General features: G+C 41.1%; 1 protein-coding gene across 1 annotated transcript; it reads left to right on the plus strand.

The window, feature by feature from the left end:
• Positions 1–4,019: 4,019 nt before the first annotated feature.
• On the plus strand, positions 4,020–8,280 carry adrb2a (adrenoceptor beta 2, surface a). The gene is given in 3 exon segments (XM_061283812.1): positions 4,020–4,086; positions 4,089–4,183; positions 4,441–8,280. Coding segments are annotated over 3 exon segments (1,413 nt in total). The 3' UTR covers positions 5,692–8,280.
• The last annotated feature ends 5,738 nt before the right edge of the window (positions 8,281–14,018 follow it).

Here is a 14,018-nt window from a genome sequence, read left to right on the forward strand (position 1 = left end):
GTCGCGAGACATGTCTGACATTATTGATTTGAGGGGTTTTTTTGGGTCATTTTTATCTTGTTGGATATCATCCAGACCATCCGGATGGGAAAATGTGTCACAATGATAACACACATGCCAAAGTCTTTACTCAGATGCAACCAGAGATCACACATTAAGTTCACAGGATTAACGTTGTGTGGCAGTTGAGTGATTCCTGCTGTATTTGAACAGAAGTTTGAGTAAGAAACCATGCGTTTTACATTTCACTCCCTAACCATGTGGTCCAGAGTCTAGGAAAATGACTGCTGCTTTTGGTGTTTTATTTTCAACTATATTTTAAAGAATATAGGTAGAATCATATCATTCATATATTTGCAGTAAATAAATATTTGGTGTATCCGACTTGATTACAGTGGAAATTTGTGAATCAACCAATTTTGCACGAGTGATGCCTTTTTCAAAAAGGCCACTGTGCATAGCATTGCAAAGTGACTTATTGGTCGCTGGTTGTTATACGCTAATTTTCATGGGTCAATTGAATAGCCCCTCAGGAAATTTATAAAGTAGAACGATTGCTCTGGATTAAGCCCAAAATGAAAGTATTTTTTCCAAGTAATTACACACAAGGAACAAAGTTGAATGGACTGTCATCGGTAAACATTTTTATGTGACTGTTTTTTGGTTTGTTGGCAAATACATTCATGCTTTAATTTGATTACCACGCCTTTGCATAAAAGTAGAAACAAATGCACAAATTCTGCCCAGACTGGAAGAATGACAAATATTTGCTAAAATTAGTTCCTTGTGTTTGCTTTGACCTGCTGGAAGTCACTTGCTGATTTCAACAAATATTGTTTTGCTCTTCTGGTCTTATGATGTTTCACAAATGCAAAACCAGTAAAAAGCGTCAACTCAAGAAATAAAAGTGGAAGTGAATTTTGAGGCCCTTGCATTTCCTTTCATTTCCCTGAAGAAATAACGCCTCCAGGTACTGTTCTTCATGCATCGCAGGAAAAATCTAAAATGGGGAAGTAAAGGTGAAAGCTGGATCATCAGAGCGACACCACAACTACTAAGAAACATAGAGTAAAAACATTTGAAAAAATGAATGAAGGAGATACAATGAAGTGCAACAAGTGACAGGATGAAATTTAAATGAAATGTCAAGTTGCAGACTGACGCTGACCTACTTTGCAAAAGTGGTGCGATTCCTCCATATGACAGGATGCAGGAAGGTAAATATCACAGATTGAGGAAGCCAGTCATGATTAATCAAAGATACAGACTCCTTTTGCAAAACAGCGCGACACTCAACAAGCAGGACCTGCATTCACTAGTTTTGACAAGAGGGCGAAGGGGTATGCCAGGGCAGTAATGAGTGTGGAGAATTTATTCATCCACTTCTAAATATGCACAAAGAAATAAAAGAAATGTCTTTTCAGCAGACACTACATCAGTACTTGACACTAAACCTTGAAGTATGTGTATCCAAGTGCAAAGTAAACAATTAAAAATGGCTATAAGAGGCGCTTATTTATAATTTATACTTTAATAGCGGGTACATTACATCCAGCAAACCATTTCCTTTAAGCTATTCTATCTATCTATCTATCTATCTATCTATCTATCTATCTATCTATCTATCTATCTATCTATCTATCTATCTATCTATCTATCTATCTATCTATCTATCTATCTATCTATCTATCTATCTATCTATCTATCTATCTATCTATCTATCTATCTATCTATCTATCTATCTATCTATCTATCTATCTCAGCTGATTGAAGGACTCTGAGTGACGCTACGTGACTTGCCACATGAATGAGAAGAGCAGGGAGGACTTGATTGGATCTCCTTCTGCGTCACGGGTCATATGGACCTCTCTAAGAGCTCATTGTGAGGCGCACGGCTGAAGAACAGTGCCTGTGGCACCAGCACATGGACCTCCATGAAGCATCATTGATTCCCGGTGTAGCACAAAATGTTTTTCACAGTCGAGTAGATAAAGGGCTTCTTTGTTAATTAATCTGTTTAAATGCTATGACCTAACCTCCGGAAAGTACAGCGAGCATGAGCAAAGTTTTCCTTTAAATTACTATATGTATGAAGAGGTTGGAGCAGGATATTTTGTGCACCAAAACCCAGGCAGGTATCCACTTATGAATACCATACTACAATATCCTTTTAAGTTCACGCTTGAATACAGCACGGTGAATGTGGATGTATAATTATCAAATACAAGGAATGGAGGTTGATCCAGAGGCGTAGCCAGGAATTTTTCTAGTAGGGGCGCACGCCCACAGGAAAAAAAATCTAACATCACCCACACCCTTCGCTGATCGCTAAAACAACATCCGGGTCAGGGAGGCAAAGGGTGAATGGATAACATCGCGCACATAGAATAGCGCAAGCACATTCGCGCAAGACCCAAAGAAAAAAACGGCATGAAAATGAAGAATCGAAAAAGCTCGATTTTTTTCAACCGGGGCACAGGGAGTCCTAACCGGGGCGCCGTCCCGGCTCGCCCCGGCTTGGCTACGCCACTGGGTTGATCCGTTGCTTACTCACCTGGCTAATTCCAGTTTCAAATCCTGAAATCCACACTTGGTCTATCAACTGTATCCTATGCACACTAGTAATACTTATGAAACAAAGCAACAGGACCACACTGGAGATATTTAAACCCTGCAGACAGTGGCGTAGCCAGGAATTTTTTCAGTAGGGGCGCACGCCCACAGGAAAAAAAATCAAACATCGCCCACGCCGTTCGCTGATCGCTAAAACAACATCCGGGTCCGGGAGGCAAACGGTGAATGGATAACATCGCCCACATAGAATAGCGCAAGCACATTCGCGCAAGACCGAAAGAAAAAAACGGCATGAAAATGAAGAATCGAAAAAGCTCGATTTTTTTCAACCGGGGCACAGGGAGTCCTAACCGGGGCGCCGTCCCGGCTCGCCCCGGCTTGGCTACGCCACTGCCTGCAGACTATCATCTTTGCTTGTGACTTTACTTTTTTGTGAATCAATGTATAGATGGCTAGATTGGTGGTGGTTTTATTCTGCTTGTATGTTAAGATTGTAGAAATCCATCAGTAGTTTTAATTTGTTCATCAACTGTACAACTGGAAACACTCTACCAAAAGGTGAACCAATATTCTTTCTTAACTACTGTCCTACCTCAACATACATTTATATATTTATATTTTAAGAGATGATGAGTGTCCCCAACACTTCGAAATGTGCTGTTTTGAGGGGGGTTGATTATTATTTTTTTTTTTATGTTTAAAGCAGGAATTTAAATGTGTGTTTATCTTTCATATCAATTGGATCCCCATTTTAATTGGTAGAACGGCTTTAAAGATTTTTTTAAAGGTGTCTGAAAACATTGTCGTGTAGACATGGAGAGGTTAAGATGGAAACACTGTTGGTTTTTTACCGAAATGTACACATCCTTTGAGTGCGCGAAAGAGCAATGTAAGGGGCCATAAATTATTGAGTGATGGTGCAGAGCCCTTAAATTGAACAAACAGCTGGTTTTATGTTATTTTTCTTTAAGGGGATCTCCCATCTGAATCTGCAGTATGCACCTAGTAAATGCAATGACTGAACGTGTTTTGCATGGAAATTCGGCAGCAATATTACATAAATGGGGTCAAACTTAGCATTTTGACAGCATGTGTGTGCAATTTGTCCCCTAACTTAGAGCCAAAAGTGTCAACTGTTAACCACTAGCAGACTCAATCCAAGCCCTCCAAATGCATCACTGAACACATTGTATGCATTGTAAAATGATGCCAGAAAATGCAGTTGTTTTGTATTTTGTCACAATAAAAAGATTTGTTTTTTTAATTTAAATTAATTATGCGTGGTCAGCTTTTGTCTAATCCAGTCACAACTGCAGGAACAATGTGTTCAAACTCTCTGCGGCTCTCAGCTCCCTCTACCATGCATATCCCCTGATTGGCTGAGCCCTGACTGTGATGTCATCAGTGCATGTTATAAGGGCGCTGACAAATAGCCTGAGAGACACATGAGAAGCAGTGCTGCTAAACTGAGGGGCAGCTTGAGTGAGACGCCAGCAGTCCAAGAGAAAGTGCGTAGAAAGAAAGACGTGGCGCTGAAGTTTTAACAGAAAGTCATCAGACGGTGACTTTTCTAGTAAAAGGAAGTGAAGGAAGGAAACCACCTGTTGAGGTCTGTACTTTTATTTTAAGGTCAACTTGTTAAATAGGCTTTAAGAAGTGGGCTTGCTGGACCTTTGTAGGATTGGACAGTGTTTTTGGCAACATTTTGGGTGTAATTGAACTAACTGCTGACATGTGGGTGTTCAATACTGAGTGCTATATCTTCCATAGTTTCTCTTGGATGTTTTTTTTTTCTATATTGTATCCTGTCTCAACAGGTCACTGTTGAAACGGTGGTTTTAATGGAGCCATGTTGTATCTCTTCAGATGGGAAGTCCAAGCCCACCGCCGTACCTCGATGTGCGCCCGGAGACGATCAACTCTTCATCAGACCCGGCCAAAACCGAGGAGGGTTTTAGTGAGGCCACAATGATTGTGCTGGGCATGATCGTGTCGTTGCTCATCCTCTGCATTGTTTTCGGAAACGTACTGGTCATAACGGCAATCGCCCGCTTCCAGCGTCTCCAAAACGTCACTAACTGCTTCATCACCTCCCTGGCTTGTGCCGACCTGGTCATGGGTCTCATTGTGGTCCCCTTCGGTGCTTGTTATATCATCTTCAAAACCTGGCACTTTGGTAGTTTCTGGTGCGAGTTCTGGACAGCGACCGACGTTCTCTGCGTGACAGCAAGCATCGAGACTTTGTGTGTCATTGCCATAGACCGTTACTTGGCCATCACCTCACCCTTCCGCTACCAGACCATGCTGACAAAGTGTAAGGCTCGCATTGTGGTGGTGCTGGTGTGGGTCATCGCCGCCCTGATATCTTTCCTTCCCATACACATGAAGTGGTGGATATCTGATGATAAGCAAGCCAAAGAGTGCATCGCTGATAGTAACTGCTGTGAATTCCACACCAACATGGCTTATGCCATCACATCCTCTATCATCTCTTTCTACATCCCTTTGGTCATCATGGTGTTCGTCTACAGCCGGGTTTTCCAGGAAGCCAAGCGCCAGCTCAGAAAGATCGACCAAAGCGTGGGGCGCTTTCACAACAGCGACAACCTCCAACCTATGTTTGCCAACATTGGACGGGGACAGAAGAAGGTGAAATTTTGCCTGCGGGAGCACAAAGCCCTAAAGACGCTGGGCATCATCATGGGCATCTTCACTCTGTGCTGGTTGCCCTTCTTTCTGCTCAATGTGGTGGTTGCCATTTGGAAGGTGGAAGACATCGACCTCACTTTCAGGATCCTCAACTGGATAGGCTATGCAAACTCAGCCTTCAATCCCCTTATTTACTGCCGGAGCCCTGAGTTTCGATACGCGTTTAAGGAAATCCTCTGCCTTAAAAGGAACCACAACTCCAAAGCGGCACCTATGAATGGATACATCTACGATAGACACAGTTGGCAGAGTGAGCCGCAGGGGCGGAGTAAAGGCAACTCATATGAAAGCGTCGGCAATGAGGGCTGTTTGGAGCAAGAAGCGTGTGTTGATAGTGTTGAGGAACGAGCGATGGACTCCAACGGGAACTGCAGCAAACATTTCACTATTGTGAAGGCTGTACTTTAAACTATGAGACTTTTGCCCATAGGGTATCTTTAATGTTTACACTGCTGTCATGCACGTATTGACTTTGGCAGGTAAAGCCAGTCAAGTAGCATGGTAGAGGCACAGGATTCTGCTTTAAGGAAACGATATTTATCATGTTACAAAAATACTGTTGGCAGATTTTACTCATTCATTCTGTTGATAGTGCATCTACCTCACCACGTCGCCTTGGATGTTTGCTTCACCATTTGTGTTGCTGCAACATGATAGCATTGCTGTTGTTTTAGCTATTGTCATGTTCAAAACGAAGGCATTTCTGCCACTAAGGAAGTGTTGTAGATTCACCAGACTAGATTTCAAATGTCATCATCGGTGGTGCTCCTTTGCAAAACATTCCAAAAGCATTCCATGTTCATTTAACCTTTGTTGAGTTTCTGCATTTCTTGACAATGCGAAAGATGAACAACAGGTATGGGATCATTTTACTTAAACTGTTCACTGAGCCCCCCTCCCCCCTCTACGCTTGATCTCCTTTTTACAGCCTGCTCCTTGGGAGGTTGTGCAGCAGATAGCGCCACTGATAAATAACAGTTATCTCCGTCTCGCCGGTACAAACTGAGCAACGCCCGGGGCCATTCACTGTCAGCTCTGTGATAAAAACCTGCACATTTGTAGAGCAATCAGCAATTCCATTATCAGCACTAACGTTTCCTAATAAGCATACTGTTTTAAATGCTTTCAGCGGCACATGCCGAGCAAGCAATTAATTACCTTCAGTGCACTGGTTCATTTGAATGTAATACCCAATAGTAGATGCACAAATGTTTTGTTAAATATTGTGTTTGAATGAGAGTACTGTGTTTACAACATGAACATAAGTGTGCATGTGATTTTGTGTGTGCCCGAGTTTGCGTGTGAATGTGCATACCCCACAGAGGGCGGGAATAGCCAAAACATAACAAGAGATATGGTTTGTGCTAATCATCTTAATGAAAAGAGACAAGCAGTGCACATTTGTCACTTGAGTGATGTTTTCCAGATTTCTATAGTGCCATGAACACAGTGCTCGGCACAGAGCTCTTCCCTTTGCGTGTCTGTCTCCAGGAAGTGCCCCAATCCAGCTGAGCCCAGCCCAATAAACAAAAGTAAATCCATTATCGCCACTGTCAAGCTACAGGATCTGATCGCCTCCCTTAAAACAACATCGCTGTACCGAGTTCCCGCTTTGAGTACTGCCATCACCCAAAGGACCAATTTGAAAATTAGTCTTATGAGAACAACTTTTTAGTCGGCTGACCTCCTGTCTAAATTGCTTTTGGGGGTGTGGTCTCTTGAGTCACGTTAGGATAACTTGCTTTGATTGCAGTGGCAGTTTGTGAAATGTCGCAACAGATGGCTGGAGGAGGGAGCGCAGTGAGTGTTAGTAAGATCTGTTTTTGTGGCTCTAGCCTTGCCCTGGGTCTCTGCAGTTTGAATCTTCCCCCACTAGTTTGCTGGGTTCAATCTAGCGCTGCAAAGCACAGCAAATTGACGCAAGTATGGGGTCATCCTACGTCAATGTGTGTGAAGTGAAAAACCAAACGACCTTTTACTGTCACATTTTCCCTGCCTGTTTTTCTTCATGGATTTATTACAAAACAAATCCAAAGGTTTAGTGTCATAACAAATGCTCCCTTGATGTCTTTTCACTGTAGTTTTTATATATAAAACAAGAATGGAGTTCAAGATTCCTGACTGTGTTTATATTTATTAGCACACACCATGACCTGAAACTTTGACTGTCACGTTTCAGGTTCATACAAAACGCAGCTCTCATTTTGGGGGGAATGGATTTTGAAAAATTTGTATTTGGCATGGTATATCTGTGCTGATGTGCTGTGCTCTTCCAAGTAATCTGTTTAGTCCCATTAATGGCGGCTTTGAACCGCACTCAGCCATATACCCACACTGCTCCCTCCTGGCAGTGCCCTCTCCTTGCACCTCAACTCTAACTCCTAAGTAGTTATTTTAGTGCACACAACACTTTTGATGTATGCAGTTTCAATTGCAGTAAAACTAATCATGATACGTTGACAACATTCCAACTCTGGATGAGAACAGTGAGTCAATTGCAGTCGGTTAAGCGTCCTTACTACTGTGTGTAAGTGCAATGGCATGCAAAGGCAGAGGTCCATTGGACTTCAATTAAAAGAAATACATTGGAATATGTTTGTCTGATTTATACAAGCACTGAAAAATGCTTTGCAGAATTTTAAGATTGGAAGAAAGAACACCACAACTCACTCAATGGTTAGGATACTTCACATTACCTGAATGTTATTGAAATTTTGCATAATGACTGTCTGCTGGACTGCTGTGGCACATTAACGTGTCAATTAGTAATATTAAATATGCTTCAGCCACATTGTGAAATGTGGCCGCGCTTGCTGCTCAGTGTTTACTAGTTGTTTTTCAACTCCTTCACGCACAAGTTTGTGGGAGGTATACGTCTGTTGCGTCGTGTGATGTCTGCGATATTTATAAAACGCCTGAGCTGTTGTTTTGAACTAAATTATTTACGTGTTGCATGGACTGTCCTCATTTTGTGATCATTAAAATGCTCAACAATAAGAGGTCTACCTTTTTTCTGCTGTTCTTACATGCAAATTCAAAAGCACTTAAGCGGTATTTGATATTTGCATTCTTATTCCTTTTACACACTGAATAATGGACAATCAGATAAAATGCGGCCTGGCTAAACTTGTCGATTAATTTTCATTCATTGTTTCATACTTACATCAAAGACAATACGGGACAATAAACTTACATACTAGCACAGATAAGCGCTGTTGTTTGTTGTCCAACCATCCTGGCAATACACTTTCTCTGTCCATATTTTTCATCTCTTGGTGTCATGTGGGAATTTGTGAATCTTCAACTTTGCCACTTTGCGTGTGACCATTTTCCAAGTATTTTTATTTTTTTTAATGTCGAAATTTTACAAAAACCTGGACCAGTGACAACAAGCGATTGACAGCAACCTTGCTACAGGAAAATCACGTGACTGCTTTCTGTCTGTAGTCACGACCACTGACAACCCCATTTGTCGGTCATACTGTTGTTTGCATCACAAGTGAGAAATGTGGAATGCATTGCTGTGCCCTGAACTAAATCATACCTGCATGATTAACAGAGGGAAATCAAAACACATTTGCACACAGAATTTATATGTAGCTAAGCTAGTTAATTGTACTCGTCCTATATTTTTTCTTATCCTTGTTGCGGCACAATAAGTAACCCCCTGAGTTGAATAATGTTTTGAAATGCATCTGATCTTTACTCTGAAGTTAGTTTATATAAATGGGTTAAATGCCTCCAAATGAAAGATTACTTTTGTTGATACAATGGGTGACACCACAGGCAAAAGAAAACCCATTATCTACAACTGGCTATTATTCACGTCATTGACTAGAATCAGTTGCTATGACATAACACAAACTGCACCCTGTTTAATGTCTATTATATGCTTTGTAGTTCATCTTGAATGCTTGTGTGGACGACTTAGTTTCATGAAACCATCATTCCTCATTTGTTTTTTACAACGAACCGTGAGACATGTTTTGCTTTTTATTTTCATTATCATTACATCTATACATCTTGTATTGGGCCTCCAGACATTGCGTTAGAGGTCCAGCTTCATGTGACCCTGCATAGCACCAGCAGTTGAGAATGATATAGATGTCATGAATTGATTGCTGACTGATGACATTTTCTTAATTACTTGGTACAGTTACAGTCTTTTGTTTGCCCAAATGTGTTTGACTTTATATGCATTGTAGCAACAATATTAAGAGTCACATCATTGAATATCATACAAAATGTTCTTATGTTTTGAACAAAATGAGTGACTACTAAATATTAGTACGCTGCTTTGATCCACAATATATAGTAGCTTCTTGATTATATTCGTGATTTACAGCAATTAGGGTGGGAGCGTGTGATAAGTTTTGTTGAAGAGATTGAACTGTCTCCTGACATTTTGGTGACTTAAGCAAACAAGGCACCATCATGTCTGCCGTCCCGACAATCCCATGGGCTTCTCTCGCTTACGGGCATGTATTCACAGTCACATGTAAAATCTCACTGTCGATTCTTGGTCCCGTTCTGACAAACTAGTTCCACCTGACCCGAGGTTATAAAAGCAGGAAGGACTCCAAGGGTGGGTTGGATTCTGCCAAAAAAAATGTAATAAAACAAATCTCTGAACAGCCTATGCAGTTTGGTGCTACATAACCGAATAACTTACATAAAACCAATATGTGTATGCACTGTCAACCAAATGCACTCCTATGTTCAAATGAGAACATTTCCTTTGACAGCATATTCATGGGCTTGTCTGTGCCACTATAGATTTAGGATGAAAAATGGCACCAAATCAGCTGCTTTCCCATCTTGAAATTGAATTGATCACTCATAGAGAAACAATCGCATAGTTGGTAAAGCTTGAATGAAGAGAATGGTGCATTACACTTTAAATGAGCTTAATACATGCAACCATCCATCCGTTTTCTATCCCACTTGTTATCATGATGGATTGGGTGAATGCAAGCTGTATTTTGCATATGTATTTAAATCTCCCAACAAGAAGCACTAAATATTGACACACTTTTCAAAATGCACTAAAGCCAGCCAATTCTGTGAAATCTAGCAAGTGAGTGAAATACTGTAATGCCTGTGGTGTCAGGCACATCTGCAGGATTTATTTTTTTCTCTTCTGGTTTTAAAGCAGTCCTTGACTGATACAAAATGGGGCGAAGAAAATACAGAAGGACCCCAGAAGTCGATTGCCCCAGTATTCGACATATTTCGATGCAAAAAGTCGAGAAATCTGTCTCTGATCTCGAACAAAGCTTCAGAATCCGATGTTAGTTGGCATTGTTGTTTAGCGGGTTTGAAACCATTGAGACGCTCGACTGTGGTCGTGTGCAGTGGTGTCTAGTTTCAGTAAGACAGGATGTGACTTAATGAGAACGGCAGTATTGTTAGGTGAGAGGGAATGATGCCTAAGGGAGATGTGTCTGATGGCATGCATGTGTGTCTAGTTCAACTGAGGTTGGTCTCTAATGGGAGTTCAAACCGAATGGAACAAGTTGTGGTTTTAAAGAAGCTGGATTTGGTGCCTACAACGAGAATTTACTTTTTTTTTCCACCATCAAATTTGAGAAAGAGATCTGATTTCCTGTATACCGTTAGTGATGGAAGTGTGTGTCTGGATAGAGGTGGATAGTTAGGTGGACAGATAGAGCAGGGTTTTGACTGCGTGTACGAAGTGCAAATGTTATTTATGTGTTTGAAAAGTATGGCTACCCTCTCGTCCACCAAGCTGAATCACAATGTACTGGCGCCAAACCAGGGAGCAATAAGTAACCCTAACCCTTGATCGGCGCCTCTCACCAAAGAGAGTCACGTGGAAGAGAGTCTAACCCCTCTCGAGAGGGCTTGTACCACAGCCCAAACCATGTGTGCCGGTGAGTCCGACTATACCTAGTCGGAACTTATCTGTCTGGCACACCTCTTTCCCTGTCAGAGGGGACATTCCGCATCCCTAGAGCCAGCTTCTGTAGCCAGGGATCGGACCGCCAAGGTCCCGACCCCATGGTCCCTCCAACAGATGATGAGCCCATGGGAAGGTGGACCCACATTGCCTTTTTGGCCTCAACCAGGCCGAGCTTCATGGGTGAGGTCCAGCCACCAGATGCTCACTTCTGAGCTACAACTTCAGGCATAGTTCCACAGGGCGGCCCCGGGCAAGAAAAATGAAGTCCAATATTATAACTCATCATAAACTGTGATTTGTCTAGTCTCTCACCTAGGACCTGGTTTACCATGGGTGAACTGCCAGTAGCATAAAGCCTCAGACAACTTAGGTTCTCGGATCATTGGGACACTCAAACCTTCCACCATGATGAAGTGATGGCTCATGGAGTGGTGTCCAAAACATGCGAGATAACTACAAAGTATCACAGATGAGGTAGAGCAAGTCAAGTCAAGTTTATTTATATAGTCCTAAATCACAGACAAGTCTCAAAGGGCTTCACATGTGCAAAATTGACAATTATTCTCGATATCCCCTGATCGTAACTCCCAGGAGGGCAAGGAAAAACTCAAAAACCAACTGGGGAAAAATGAGAAACCTTGATAAGAAACCACAGATGGGAGCATCATCCTCCCAGGATGACGAGGCTACAATGGATGCAGAGGGGGCACAGAGAACACATAATGTAAAACAATCCAATCTAGAGAGCAACCAAGTGCAACACAAATTTTGCTTATTTAAGGAAAAGGGAAGCGGGAAACTGGAACAAAAAAAATAGTGACTTTTATTTTTTAACTAACCCTGAGGGTAGCCGGCGGTGCCGAAAATGTTGAGCTCATTCACTGAGATGGGGGATTGTTTTTAGTTCCCAGTTTGCATGACATCAGCCAGAATCATCCAGACTTTTGGCCCATCATAACCTGTACAACATAGAAATAAAAAGACATACAAATACATGTACTTCAATGCAACGTGAAGTAAAGAAAAACATAAACAAAGTTTTGCTTGCTTTTCCCACTACTCAATGCAACGTGAAGTAAAGAAAAACAAAAATAAACTTTTGCATGCTTTGCCCACGGCTACTGAATCCTTTATGCATAACCTAATGTATGGAAATATGTACGTACATTACCCTAAAAACACTTTTCTTGTTGTGTTGCAGTCACTCACACACACCTACATAGTAATAAAGTTGGTCGTGTTTTGTTAGAGGAGTGTGTACACAGTTATGTTTGGCTTTAAGCAGACGTATGTTTTTGGAGCCAAACCGTTTCCAACTGCATAGTAACCACATGATTGCCAAGAAGCGTCATGTAAATAAGCTTCACGTCACTCAATGGTATACAACTGCAGTTATTCTTCAGAGTTTATGTGAACATCATTACTTATATTACTTATGTTAACTTTAAACACTCGCTGAAAATAATGTAATTAGCAACCTTCAATATTTTGAATTTCATGAGCAAAACCTATTCCACGCCACACTAAAAGATCTCACTACATCTTGACAAAACACAGTATTTACTGCCCATGAAATCTAGAATATTATGGTGATCCTTTTGATAAATTCAGAAGTTGACAAATACTAACGTCTCCCACACAGATTTAAACAATACCTGATGTTATTGTGGCACTCACTCGGCGGGTTTCCTCCGGTGGTTTAATGCGAGCACATTAGCACAAAATTCAATGCAAGCGTTGTATCATGCTTTATCCATGAAATGAAAAGGAGCACAAGTACGTCAAGGTGGTCTTTTCAAACGACTCTCAGACTAGACTAATTCGTCTGTGTTTCTAAATCCCGGATAGAAGCCGGAATCTTTGAAGCTCAAAACAGCAATTCACTACAACCATACTAATCATGAACTAGCCTACTATCTCATATCAACCACTGTCTTTTTTTCAATACAGAGTGTCTTCAGTGGGGAGAGGTTATCTTGTGTGTAAATTGGCAAAGCACCCGGGGCGCAAAGTCACAAACCTAACCCTAACCCTACAAACTGCTTAATTTCACCATCTGTAAGAGCTAGATTTTCTTTTCCTTTTTGCAGTGTATAGAAGTTTGATTGGAGCACTTTTATCTATCATTTTTGTGAAATAAATGCATGTATAATATTAATATTCTATCATTTTTGTGAAATAAATGCATGTATAATATTAATATTCACTTTCCATCCGTCCGTCCGCCCGTCTGTCTGTCCGTCCGTTCGTCCTTCCATCCATCCATCCATCCATCCATCCATCCATCTATCCGTTCGTCCCTCCATCCATCTATCCGTTCGTCCCTCCATCCGTTCGTCCACCATATTTCTGTCTGATTCGGCTCATGCTTTGAGGAAGTTGGAATTGATAAAAATACATTATTTTCTTTTGTTTCTCATGGAGGTTTCCTGTGTACGATGGGATGATTTTTCTTTTTGTGTTTGAACGTGATATCCAAACATTTGCTCAATTTATTACTAAAATGGAAATGTTCATAATTTAATTGTTGGATAGTGCGCAATTCTTCCCAGTTTTAACTTGAGTGGGTTTAGTTCATCTTCTATTTGTTCACTGGGATTGTGGGTGTATTCATTCGTAAGGACTTTGAACTCACTTTGTAATGCAACAATGAAGTGACAAAAAGCTGATGCAGTCACTGGGTTATGATTCTAGAGAGAGAGAATGTATTTAGGAAATTAATACAGATAATGTCAGTTAAAGACAACTGAAAATCCACAATAATGAAAAAATGCAAATGCACAACAAAAATAACCTATATTTAGTTTTGAAC

The sequence above is a fragment of the Syngnathus typhle genome, linkage group LG1 (genome assembly GCF_033458585.1).
Source record: "Syngnathus typhle isolate RoL2023-S1 ecotype Sweden linkage group LG1, RoL_Styp_1.0, whole genome shotgun sequence".
Lineage (NCBI taxonomy): Eukaryota > Metazoa > Chordata > Actinopteri > Syngnathiformes > Syngnathidae > Syngnathus > Syngnathus typhle.